General features: G+C 41.2%; 2 protein-coding genes across 3 annotated transcripts in view; both read left to right on the top strand.

Moving 5' to 3' along the window:
* Positions 1-13,726, top strand: part of LOC128912751 (UDP-glucuronosyltransferase 1A1-like) — a 36,741-nt gene continuing 23,015 nt past the window's right edge. The window contains exons 1-2 of one of the 2 annotated variants that reach the window (XM_054209209.1): positions 4,010-4,187; positions 4,721-8,524. In XM_054209209.1, the coding sequence (XP_054065184.1) occupies positions 7,655-8,524 (870 nt within the window). In that variant the 5' untranslated portion in view covers positions 4,010-4,187; positions 4,721-7,654. Of the gene's footprint in view, positions 929-4,009; positions 4,188-4,720; positions 8,525-13,726 lie in introns of those variants that run through there. The other variant, XM_054209208.1, reaches the window with a different exon arrangement.
* On the top strand, positions 8,533-12,009 carry LOC128912754 (UDP-glucuronosyltransferase 1A1-like). The gene has a single exon (XM_054209217.1). The coding sequence runs from the start codon at positions 11,129-11,131 to the stop codon at positions 11,990-11,992; it is 864 nt and encodes a 287-aa protein (XP_054065192.1). The 5' UTR covers positions 8,533-11,128; the 3' UTR covers positions 11,993-12,009.

The following is a 13,726-nucleotide window of genomic DNA, read 5'->3' as shown; positions in this document are numbered from 1 at the left end:
ATGCACTGGCTTCCTTCAAGAGCATCTTCAAGCCACTGAAGGAGAAAAACTCTTTCACACTCTGTATTCTGACCACAGGAACATGCCTTTGCGGCTTTTCTGTGCTTGGATTTTCATCCTCTTCCTTCCTGGCCTCTCAGATGGAGGAAAACTCCTGGTGGTGCCCATGGTTGGAAGCCACTGGCTTAGCATGCGGCAAGTGGTTGAAAAGCTCACTGAGAAAGGACATGAAGTGGTGGTGGTTATGCCAGAAATAAGCTGGAATATAAAGACAACAGAGGCATACACAGTGAAAAAATACCCAGTGTCTTACACGTTAGAAGATCTGGATAATGCCTTTCATAAGTATGTTGCCATTCACCTGAAGGACCTGCCTTTCCCCATGAATGTTCTAGCGCTGTACAACACCTCAGTGGACGTTTTCCGTATGTTCTTTGCTGAGTGCAAGGACCTCTTCAGCAGCAAGGAGACCCTGCAGTACTTGAATCAAAGCAACTTTGATGCTATCCTAACAGACCCTGTTTTTATGTGTGGAGCCACACTTGCTAATTATCTTTCTCTTCCATTTGTGTTCTTCATGAGAGGATTTCCTTGCAGCTTACACTATGAAGCACCGCAGTGCCCGAGCCCTCTGTCCTACATCCCGAGACTATTTACCTTCAACTCGGACCGCATGACTTTTTTCCAGAGAGTGGAAAATGCACTGGTTGCCCTCCTGGAGCTTGAGTACTGTAACGGTTTCTATGAAGATGCTATAAAATTTTCCTCCGAAGTTCTTCAGAGAGATGTAACCCTGCTAGACCTCCTGAACTCTGCTTCCATTTGGCTTCTGAGATTTGACTTTGTGTTTGAGTATGTCAGACCAGTGATGCCCAATATGGTCTTTGTTGGAGGTATAAACTGTGCTCAGAAGAAACCGCTGTCTAAGGTATGTTCTTTTTTCCTCCAATTTATACATTTTCCAATGAAATGGGATTACATCATTTCTGGAAGTTTAGTGCTATTGAATTTTTTTTATTTCTGGTAATGATTTAATATGACCAGGTTCTGGCAGGATTTTTCCCACAGGCTGAAGTCAAATTACCTTGATGGAGGCAGATGACTTATTTGAAGTCCTCAGTGAATGTATATTATTCACCAACCAGATGCAGTTTTGACGTAATTTTCATGGAGTCTGACATATATTTCTTTCACCTGACCAAAAATCCAAAGAGAGTCAAATCTGAGAGTCATCTTTTGTTTTTAACTCTAGACTCAGCAAAGTCAGTTAATTTGCTTTGGTTGTGTTTTCATGACGTATGGTTTCCAAACTGCCTGTTTATGTTAAGTTACTTCTCTTTGTAGATCATGGTGAAACATAATTGTCATGTTGAAATGGGAAAAAATAATATAAATTAGTGTATTTGACGAAAGACACTTGAAAGCAAATTCAGATAAGTCTTCATACATATTTCTTCAAATTTGCCTTTACCGGAATTTTTCTGCAGGTTTTTAAATCTAATCTAGAAACTTAAATCTATTTTGATAGTTACCATATAGTCTCCAAAACAATTAGTAGCGCTAGACATTTCTTTCCAGGCACAATGCAGGACACAAACATCTTTCCTTTGAAATTATTCCTTCACTTCTGAATTGTGGTCACACAGTACCGCTACACGATTGCAATACAGTATCTTTGAGACTAAGGTATTTTCCTTTTTTCTTTCAGTTTATTTTATACTCTTTGACAGGTTTATGCAGAGCCCACTGAACTCAATAAAGAATAAGGCAAATAAAGAATAATACTATAAATGAGAATATTAGAATAATATTATAAACAAGGCATTCTCTCACATTAGGCTCAAAAGAGTGGCACTTCATAGTTAGAGATTTAAGAAGCAAATTCTTGCTGGTTGCATGACATAAGTCTTTACTTTTACATCTTGAAGGTCTCAGACCTACAAACTGTTTGTAGCTTGCTATAGGGGTGGAACAATCCTGCCCTTATTTTATACCTGACATCTCCCATCTTCACACTGACATTTGTCATTTGGTGGAAATCATATTTTCCAAATCTTGAAAAACCTCATGTGTTCTTCCTATATTCAGTCTAGCTTTTCTAGATACATTTTCTACAGACAGCAGAGGAATTTCTCCTATTTCACTTGTAACAGTGACCAGCAGCAAGGCAATAATGCAGTAAGTGGAGTGTAAGCAAATGTGAAGTGAGTCATATGGGAGAAAAAAATCTACCTATCCATACAGAGTGGTAAGCTTTGGGTTGATCATTAATGTTCAGAAATATAATCATATGATAAGAATAGATAGTTCTTCAAAACCCAGTAGCCCATTGTTCAACAGACAAGAAAACAAAAAGTTAGGATGACTAAGAAAGGGAGGGAGAACAAGAGATTCAAAATGAGGTTTCTTTTCTCAGATGAGGAGCTTAAGCCACAGACCTTTCTGTTACACCACTTTCCACAGTTTTCCACAGGCAGAAAAATCAGGCATTGTGGTTTCATTCCAGAAGAGGGCTCCTTCCTGCTGTATCACCCATGGTCCCATGGAGTACCTGCTCGGGAGCTGAAGACATCAGGGCGCTGAGGAGCTTATGCTTTTGTAGAACTGGGCATAAGTGTTTTATCCAGCACAGAGACAGGAATTAAATCGCAAGTTCCTTGACGCTCCTGAGCCATAAGCATTGTCCACAGCCTTGCAGCCTCAGAGGGAGCGGGAGAACGTGCGACCACAGGGGGCAACACAAACTACCCTTACTCCAACTAAGATAACATAGCTGCCTCAGGCTGTGTTTCCTCTTGTCCCACTTCACATAGGCATCTGTCTCACTGGCAATTACATGTTCATTAACAGACACATAACTCCAGTTGCCAAGTCCCAATGTGTCTGGGGGTTTACTACAAGGCTCGAAGGAAATCAGAGCCAAGTTCTTGACTGAGCAGAGGTCCTGTGCCAAGTCATCCTCTAATGACTCCAGAAGGACCTGAAGGCTGGCACTGTGAGTGATCCCTCGTTAGGGAGCCATGAACTGGGACTGTGAGCCCTGTGACACTTTGATGAATATCTCATCTTTAGCCAAAGTTAATGCAAAGTTGCTTTTTTGGGCAGCTCATAAAAACAAAGTTCATATGATTTAATCTAAGCAAAGTTCAGAAATGTAAGCTCTTGCAGTCTTTTAAAGTTGTTCCTGGTTTGGTTTGGGGTTTTTTAACCTAAAACACCCATTACTTATTTAAAAAACTGGTTAATTTAAAACATTAAAATTTAAGTTAAGTAGGATTTAAGTAGGTAGTTAAGTAAAGGAGAAGTATAACTGAATAAAGACCCTGTGGTTTGTCCCTCCAGCACAAGGATTAAGAAAACAGGTCCTGTTCTGAAACCCTCTTGCCAGAGCCAGCAGCATCTGGGAAGCTCTGATAAGGAGACATTTCTAACTGGTCCTCTGAAATATGTAATTAAAGTGGAATTCAAAGACTTTCGTAAGAAGCCAGAAAATACAGTAAGCAGTACCAAAGTGTGCACACATACCTGGTACACACAGACATACTTTTGAAATGTCTGCTCAACACAAATGTCACTTTGTGTGACCTCGGAAGGGATCCTGTGACATCTGCGAGTACTGTGAATTTACTAACATGGGTAGCTAGGTTTAGTACAGCTCTATGGGAGCTCTTCATTTTCTGCACCGGAGCAGTAGTCGTCACTCTGTTCATGAACCAAATACTAGGGTTGGGTTTTTTTGTGCAATATTCAAGGTGTTGAGGAACCTAGTGGCAGTTCAGAGCAGCCTGGTATCACATCAGCATCTGTGTGTTTTGCTTTTGTAAAGGATGTTGAGCAGATTTAAAGCTGACAATACTGTTCATCTGCCTTATATTGCAATGGCAAAATACACAACATCAGGCAAGTAAAAGCAGTGCTAATTTTGGAAAAGGAAGTTTAACTGTCATGTGTTGCGTGTCTTCAATGCACAGTATGTTCCAACCTGAAATGGCTGCTCTAACCGAACAGTTTATCTCACTGTCCTCTTCAGTCCCTATGTCTCCCATATTTTGAAGAAGAGATATTAAGAAAGCTGTAAAACACAGTTCTTTCGACAAAAATTCCCTCATGTCAAATGGAACTACTGCAATAGTTTCCCTTTCCATGGGAAGTTTGTCTTCTGGTTAAATTGAAACACCTTCTCTAAGGTGAGTCTAAAGGTACTGTATTTTACAGAGGTCTATGCACAAAAATCTAGAAAGGTTGTAAGAGTATTGTGTTAACAAATATCCAACATACTGCCCTACAAAAGTTAGCAAATGTTCCAATTACAGTTACATGGGAAGCCTTAAATGTCACCTGTCTTTCTGTTAGGATACAGTCATTAATTTCAGGATCACAAATGATCATTTTCATATGATTTCTATTCTCTGCTTAGGAAAGAGCTGCCCTAGAAATTATATGTGTTTTGTGATTTGCTTAGCTGCCTGCTGCTTCTTGCTACCACAAAGACTTAGAGTAAGGTTACTTTCCAACTTGCAGTCAACATGTAATCACTTTTATGGGTTGTTTTTCCTCTGAAGTCACAGTAGCCAAACTACATGCCACCTCATCCTGTGCAGGCAAATGCCAGTATATCTCCTTGGCTATGTAAAATGTAAGGGGGGGATCAGGCAGGTTCATGTTAGCAGCTACCAATCTGCACTTTACTGTGTAAATCCTTTTGCTTCATACTGTTTAGCATCACAGAAAGACTTAGGTCAATTACACAAGGATTCCTGCTGACAAAATGTATAAGCCTGATCCGTCATTCAGAAAGCTGAGAAATCAAACTATATCGTCCACACACACTTGCATTTGAGCAGCCTTTTCCTGCTTGCAAGACCCAGAGCATGAGGGGGCGAGTAACTTCATCTAACAACAGGAAAACAAATCCAGTAGATGATACCAACACTTTCAGGCTGCCTCAACAAACATTTTAGTTCTAGTTTTAGTGTTGCTCATATAACAAGTAGCTGCTGAGGTGTCCATTTGCTATCTTCTTCCCTTAGTGCCACATACTGTTTGCTGCTCAGGTTAGAAGTAGATTTCCCAGGTTTTAGTACCTTTTCCAGCTGAAGCAATCATAGGGTGAGGGGTAAGTACACCTGCACCCCTCGACATGGTTATGGCACAGGGTCCAAGCGGTCTCAATTCCTCAGAGCTGATTGCATGTCAGTGCAGCACTGCTCCATCACTGCAATGCTCCTTGCCAGCTCAGAGAGACACCCTGGACGCACAAGCCTTATTGCAAGGGATACTTCTGAGTGAAAAACAAATCTGCAGTCTTGGGTCACCCAAACTTCAGCCTTTTTTAACAAATTTTATGGCCTTCGGTAAACAGTGGGGAAGCCTTTCCTCCAAGCTGGCAAAGGGCTCTCACTCTGTTCATCAAACTACTCTGGTTCTCCTCTGCACATATAGCAGGAGTCAGTAAGGAGGCACCACACCCTTCAAGCCTGAAAGGGGCCCAGGTGCCCTTTGCTACTGCATAATGAACAACAAACACATGTAAACCTACCATGTTATTTTGAAAAATGAGCCAGTCTGTTAATTTTCTGAATAATAATTACCCAGCTTAGATCAGACCTCGGCTGATTCTGTGCTAACCTAAGAACTCCATCCTTTCTTTGTCTGTTCTTTGTTTACCTCTATTTTATCTTTTTTTAAATACTTCTTGTTGCTGCCTCACCTTTTCCACAGTTTTTGCTCTGATGGTCTGGTACAAAAAGTAGGGAGTCTGTTGAGTCCATAAGAAAGTGTAGCCATACTAGCAAGAGGCTTGTTCTCTTATAAATACTGGAAGATGACCTTTGTATTGGCTGTTTTCAGCCACCTAATTTTGCTGTTGAAAATCATACCTAAGTGCAGAGTAAAAAACACCGAATAGCAAGTTCCAAATGGATTTGGTCAGTTCCTGCCACAGCAATTGCAATAAACTCTTTATATTTCTGTCATTTAATCAGAATTACTCATAAATCTGTTCAGTCTCACGCTTTCAGTCTGTGCCTTACAAAACTGTCTCCTGCCTCTACTCCGCCATATTTGGCCCTTTCTAGAAATTGGTTCTCCATGTCTAAAGGTGGTTCTTCCATGTCAGCGTGACAGTATGGAACCATGCAGAGCAGTGCTAGCACCTTTTGGGTGCCTACTGAGACAAACCCTATTGTCAAGGTTGTAAGCGTTTATTTCTCCATAGTGAAGATGCTGGGAATCCCACCACCACTTACAAAAGGAAGGAACAGGAAAAACTTTGTGCTGCTGCTAGTTTTGCATCAGCACTTTTCTTCACAAGGACCTCTTCCTTACCACCACCCAAAAGACTTTGGTCTGGCATTGCTTTTGCTTGCATAAAGACAAACATTCCTACAGCAAAGCCCCGAGGGGCTCAGTTCACTGCATGTTTCCAGAGGATGACAGCGAATACCAGCAAACAAGGGCTCACACCACCCTAGTAAAACTTTCTTTGGAAACCCAAGCTGGGGTATTGCCACCTAGTTTTTTTATAACGGCCCAGCAATCAGTTCCTCCCTGAGGAAACATGAACTCTGGGGACAGCTTGTGCCTCCCTGAGAGTGGATTCAAACCCACAGATCCAACTACCAAGTTCCTGGCTAATTTAATCAAGAGAGGATCTCTCTTCTTATCAAAGCCGGGCTGCTGCTCAGAAGTGAACATGGAAGAGGAAGGGTGAGTTTGCAGCTCTGTGGGGGCTCATAGCTGAAGAGGTCCAGGAGACACCTGTGTGTGGTTGCTTACATTACTGCTTGTATCTGTGAAAAGAGGAGAGCTCAGAAACCTAGTTTGCTTGTTGGGATTTTCTCTGTATGTGTTATCAGTGGAATTAATAAAAGATATCATATCTTCTCTTAAATTTTGTCTTGCCCACAATGTATAAAAAGAGTTTTCAGGACAGTGGCCAAAGACCAAGGCTCCTTCTTTGTGTCCAAAAGGTCTACGCCAGCCTCCGTTCCCTTCTCTTGCCCTGAACCCATCATTTGCTTCATTTTTTTTTTGTCTAGTACCATGGGGAGAAAAGCCAAACAGGATTGTCCTTCTCCTCCTCTGATTTGGGATTGCATGGTATGTCGTGGTAGCTGTGATATATTCGTAAGACATGCAGGTTTGACTGCTTCCAGGAGGTGGGAATTTAACATCAGCCTTCTCCATACTGGTTAGGTGTTCTCAGTTAGGCTAGTCCATAAACAAAATGATCTTGCAATTTCCACTCATCCTGATGGGTGTATTTTAAAGTTTGCCTTTTGAAAGCAAAACCAGGCTTATTTTCTCACTGGGCACTTACCAAGCCAATGGTATTAACCACAATTATTATTACAAGTTGACATCCCTGGTCTCAGTTTCATGTAGGAAGGAACATGCTGACGTAATCCCAAGTTTAAAAATTAACAAAAAGTACAAAGGGGGACCATCTTTTTTCAAGAACAGATTGCTTCCCTGCCCTGTTACATAAGCAATTGCAATATTAAAGGATAACCACAACAATATTGGGAAGTTAAACATTTATTTCTGCAGTCAATAAGTTCCCTGCAGAAAAGTTAAACCTTGTGTGGACCTTCATATAAAGGACTGTGACGGATGGCTCCAGAGCAGAACTCTCTGCTTTGCTTCCACTGAAATGGCTCTTCTGTTTCGGTGTTTTTACCAACTAACTGGGATACTTCTTCTTCTGGCATCGTCTTTAATCTTTGCCAAAGGTGGAAAGATCCTGGTGATACCTCATGATGGAAGTCACTGGCTCAGCATGCGCCCAGTAGTGGAGAAACTCCAGCAAAAAGGACATGAAGTTGTTGTGGTTGTACCATCAACAAGTTTGTATATGAAGCCAAAGGAGCCTCAGAATTATACAGTGAAATTATATCCAATACCTTACGCAGAGGAACATTTAGCTGTTGTGCTCAAGTCATTTGTTAATGCTCATTTTATTGAACAATCTGTTTTGAATGTTATTATTACAATGTATCAAAGCATTTTAGAAATGTCCAGGTTCTTTTTCACCAACTGTAAGAGCCTTTTGCACAATGAAGACATGATGAAGTATTTGAGAGAGAGCAAGTTTGATGTGGTTTTCACGGATCCAATTCTGATGTGTGGAACTGTAATCGCTGAGTATCTTTCAGTTCCTTCTGTCTACTTCTTGCGGGGGTTTCCTTGCGGTATGGATTTTGAAGCTACCCAGTGTCCAAGCCCTCCTTCCTATGTCCCCAGACTTTTCCTAAATAATCCAGATAGCATGACATTTGCTCAACGTGTGAAGAACATGCTGGTCCGTATGCTGGAGTTTGTTTATTGTAAACCTATGTTCACTCAATTTGAAGAACTTGCATACGAGATTATTCAAAAGAAAGTGACAGCTACAGACCTTCTAAGCCGTGGATCTGTTTGGCTAATGAGATACGATTTTGTGTTTGAGTTCCCGAGACCAGTGATGCCAAACATGGTTTTTATTGGAGGGATAAACTGTGATCAGAAGAAAAAACTGTCTCAGGTATAAAATTTTAATTTATTTTTTTTTATTGAAAAGGCAAGAACATAAATGTTTAAGCATCCTTACATCAAAACCTAACTGACAACACCTTGGCATTTAAAGATAGAAAGCTCATGAGAAATCCTGCATGATGCAGAAATGTTATTTCCTAGTATCCAGCATTCAGATTAAATCATATCCTGGCAAACCTAAGGTCTTATCAGATATGAAAATTTAAGTTACATGTAAATTTTATGCAAATTATAAGCTGTTTTGTTGAACTGAAGCTGACCTGAATTTTGATGAGTTGTAAACTTTCCTCCCCAACAGGAGCCAAACTTGGTAGCTTCCATTTCATCTAAATTTCTTATGCCACGTCCATCTCCGTAAGAGCTGTCCGTATGACCAAAGCCAGGCTCGGAGGACTTGGCTGTATTGCTCTGAAAGAACCTGAAGAACATGCAGAAGCACAGTCTGCTCTCTGTCTGCCCCATGGTGTCCTCCCTTTCCGGCTGTCTCATGGACTGTCCATACTTCTGTATACCCATTCTCCCTTCAAAGACATTGAAAGTGATAGGACTTAAGATTTTAGCTGTTCATTGGTTCTTTTTCTGTCACGTCCATCTGGCAGACTGATTCATCTATGTCTTTCCCATTATGTCAAAGTGCCAATATCTAACCCCCAAAAGAAAGCCTGTTTAAAATGTATCTTCCCCTTCTTTCATAGGCTATTTAATTAGGTTTTAAGCTTTTCTGGGTGGGGGTGTCTTCTGTAAATTCCTATTCAGTTTTTTGGGTACCAGCCAGCTCTCTGAATCAAGTACAGCATCTTCTATAGCGGATTGAAGCAAGAAAGGGATATTCGAGTATTGCTAATTATGAGTACCCCTGAAACAGAGTAGTATAGAAGAAAGCCCTGATGTCCTCCACTTTTGTCCAGGTAAGTATGTTTAGTGCTTGTGTTGGAAGTGGCAGAGCCAGCCAATCCTCTTACCAGGAGAGTCTTTAGTGCGACTTGGTTCTCTCTAACTGGTTATATATATTTGAATGAAGGAAAAGGAGTAGCAGTTGCTCACAAGGGGTCTTTCAAAAGGACATGGAGTCAGGAGCGGGAAAGATTGCTGATCAGATATTAAAGACCCAAGCAGATGTCTGTAAATGCCCCACGATCAGACATCCATGACTCTCTTTCTTCATCTGTTGGTCTAACTTGAACATGTCTTCTAGTGTTCATTTGACGGCCTTTTTTAGGTTAAGAGCAACAGATCTGTTTCTGTGCCTCACCTTCTCCTGGGCTGTTTGAAAATTCCCATTAAGTTAATCCTATCTTGTAAACTACCAATATGGGGACAGTGCGGGTGATGGAGCTGCTTGCACTTTTTGGAGTGCAAGTTCTCAATAAGGTCAAAGCTTTCCCACCAAGCCTGAAAATAATTGTACAGAAACTGCATGTGAAAGAAAGCTCCACCGGTGATGTAGAGCCTTGAACGTCCTGGAGGAGCAAATTGTATCCCAAAGGATACAAAGTCACCTATTTAGAAACTTCTGTGGTGAGAGGTTATCACCAACATTTAAAAACCCAGCAATTTACAACCAGCAATTTACAATCTAGACTCAACGGAGTTGATGAACTATTTCAGTCATGACCTGAACTGACATTGTCCATGAACTCATGAGTTCCTGAATTAGAAACGTGTTGTTGGTTTAGGTTATCTGAGGTACAATGGCGAACTGCTGTTTTGCAATTTAGTTTTATAGCCCACAGGATAAGAGGTTAGATGGAAGTTATATGTAGAGATGGGGAAAGATTTTCTGTTGGCTGCGTCTCTTCAAAAAAATGCATGTTTGCATCAATGAAAAAAAATATTCATTTTTCTCAGTTGTACCAGCTGGTTTTGGTTATTAAAAAAAAGGCAAAAAACAAACCCCAGGTACTTCAACATTGATTCCTCATATTTACCTTTACTATAAGTTATGTTTCACTGTACAACTCGCCTCAGCTTCATTAGAAAAGAAAATACTTATAAAAAAATACTAAATTACTACACTCTATGACAACTCTGTCAGCCTTCATTGGCACAGAAAACTCCAACACTAGATGGAAGAGTCATTTTAGTGTGCTCTTTATAGACCCAGTACTACCATGTGGGGTCAGCAGTGTTCCTGTCCATCCGTTCTGTGTATGCATTTCTTTCATGGATTCCCATGCACCTTAGAGCATGTTGTCAGTAAACGTCAGCAAAGTTGCTGGGTTGCTGATGGTAAGAAGTGTCATGAGGTTGTGGTCCTACTATGGAAAGGAGAAGGCTGAGGCACTGAGCTGTAGTCTTAGCTTGGGCAAGCGAAGTGTGTGATAGGAGACAGACCTTTTTCATGCTCATTCAAACCCGCTTTTGAAGCACAAACCTCATCTCAACCTTTTATAACCATTAATTACCTACCGTGACTCTGTTGCGTGCAAACTTGTGAACACTTGAAATGTGAGGCAAGTCAAAAGGGCACAGGTATCGCTACAAAGCATTGGCAAGTGGTGTGTTTGCGTAGGTGGAGCATAGCTACAAAAGCTTGTGAGCCACCCCTTGTCTCTCTCATGTGTGAGGAGTTCCTGTCCGCCCAGATCGCAACATGCTGGTGGCAGTGCTGCTTCCCTTCTTGTGCTGCCTGAGCCCTGCCGCGGCTGGGAAGCTGCTGGTGATCCCAATGGAGGGCAGCCACTGGCTCAGTATGAAGGAAGTGCTGGTGGAGGTGAGCAAGAGAGGGCATGAAATAGTTGTTATTGCGCCAGATAGCAAAATGCTGATAGATTCCACAGGGACATATGAATTGAAAACGTATCCTGTACCTTTCAAAAAGGAAGAGATGGAAGAACTTATACGCTCATTTGGTGCAAACTGTTTTAGCAAAGAGCCTTTCCTCATCAGATTTTTGAATACTTTGGATAATTTCAGAAAGACCTCTGCATTGTTTCAAGTTTCCTGCAGTTCCTTGCTGTACAACAAAGAGATGATGAAATACATTGAAGAAAGTAAATTTGATGCCATCTTTACAGATCCTCTGACACCCTGTGGACAGATAATTGCTTTGCACTTTTCTATCCCTACTGTTTTCTTCTTGCGGGGCGTTCCGTGCTCTATAGACACTCATGCTGCTCAGAGTCCGAACCCACCGTCCTATGTCCCACGAATGTTCTCACTCAATACAGATCATATGACGTTCCCTCAGAGAGTGAAGAACTTCCTGCTTGACATTTCAGAGTATTTCACCTGCAGTATGGTCTTTTCACCATTTGAAAGCCTGGCCTCAGACTTTCTCCAAAAGCCGATGACAATTACGCAGCTTTTAAGTCATGGATCCATTTGGCTGAAGAGACTTGACTTTGTCTTTGAATATCCCATGCCTATAATGCCCAATATGATTTTCATTGGAGGCATAAACTGCGGACAGAAGAAACTATTATCTCAGGTCAGTGACTGGCTGGGAAAGGTATAACAAGGGAAAATTTTGGCAGTCATACACCTGCATGATCTGAGTGTAGTTTAATAGTGTGTTTGATATGGACATTTCTTATCTAAAGACATAATTTAGATTAACCTTTTCTGTGTAGCCAATCCACATGAAAAACAGAACAGGAGAAAAAGACATGATTCTATATCTCCTTTCCTTGGGTCTGCCCATCACGGGGATTTTGTTTGGTGAGGGGAGTACGTGCTATGCTGTGTTTAATTCCAGCTAAAGTCAGGTACACAAACACCATCTCCTCCAGGAAGTATTGCAAAAAGGGCAGGTGAATTATAACGGTTCTTCCAAAAAAATATTTGCCTCACATAAGAGGCAGTAGAATATTTCTTCAAGAGTATTAGCTGCTTATCCAGTCAGAAAAATAACTCACTGGGTTATGTGCAATAGCATCACGTGCTCTTTTCTGTAACAGCAGTCTTGTGTTTGAGTCAAAGGGTAATATTTTGTCCTGAAAGTTTTTGGTCTAATAAAGACTTCCATCACAAAAACTAGATAGCTGAGTTCTCGACTGCATTTTTAGGTTTGGGTAGGGAAATGCTGATGGGTGTCTGCTTGGGCATCTGTGGCCTAAAAAGTACTTGATAAAGGCATGCATGTGATGTATGTTAGCTTATTGCTGCTTCTGATGTACATTCTTGCTTGTTTGTGCTGTAAGAAGAACAGCCTCATGTGAAGCCAGAGATTAAGTGGAAAAGGAGATACAGGAAGACACAGCTCTCCTCAGCAGATACTGAATCTATAGTTAGTGTTATCGAGCAGTTTCAGCAATAAATCACATTGTTTCCTAGAAAGGATAAAGTTTCATCCTTTGTGAACGTTACTTAAAAATAAACAGACTCTCCCCTATTCTTGCCTTGAACTATTTTCACTTGCCAGCCTTCCCTGAATCTTCGGGAATGCATTCCTCCTGCCTATCATCACTCTTACTCTTCCCCAAATTCACAGGCCTTTGTCAACATGAATGAGTGAAACTTCACAATAAAATAGATTTGCATTTTAGAAGCCTGGCACATCTTCCCCAGAGCCAACCTTGACTGGCCTTAGGCTTTGCTTTACTCCTCCCAGTACTTCACCTGATGCTGCCCATTGAAAGTACTGTTTATTTCTGTTAAGCTGCAAGTGTTCATATCTTGCTTTTTCACAAAAGTCTCTTTCGAATTGCTTGTCATCCCCCCACATGGCCACTTTTATCAGGTAGTGCTTTTTCCTATCTGTCCTGTCCATCAGAGCTGCTTAATGGCTCCTCAGGGACAAACCCAGGCAGATCCTCTGGGAAAACAGCATCCTGCCTGCAGGCGAGGCCATGTGGCAGAGATGCTTAAAATCGGACTTTCCTCTGAAAACAAAGTTCACTCTCATCCTCATCTTGCTCAGGGACTAAAGATCGTAGTCCAGCAGCAATATTTGGTGCAGAAGTACTGATTCTTCAGTCCTGATTTCTTGTTGTCTTCCGACTATGCCGCTGAATCACACAGTTCCATCAAACAGCAAAATGTAATCCTGCAGGTTGACAAGTTTATCACAAGTACTTGTTAACTGCTCAGACATGGTATCTTCTAGTTTTTCATCTGAAGTAATAACACCACCTCTTACCATTTAAAATCAATTCCTGCCTGAAACAAGAGGGCTGTTACTGGCTACATTGGTATTTGTACATTTGTGTATGTATAGGCTTTCCTGTATTTAATTAGGTACAAGGGGAAC

This window comes from Rissa tridactyla, chromosome 7 (genome assembly GCF_028500815.1).
Source record: "Rissa tridactyla isolate bRisTri1 chromosome 7, bRisTri1.patW.cur.20221130, whole genome shotgun sequence".
In the NCBI taxonomy this organism is placed as follows: domain Eukaryota; kingdom Metazoa; phylum Chordata; class Aves; order Charadriiformes; family Laridae; genus Rissa; species Rissa tridactyla.
The sequence above is the reverse complement of the archived record's forward strand: the minus strand, read 5'-3'. Positions and strand labels throughout refer to the sequence as shown.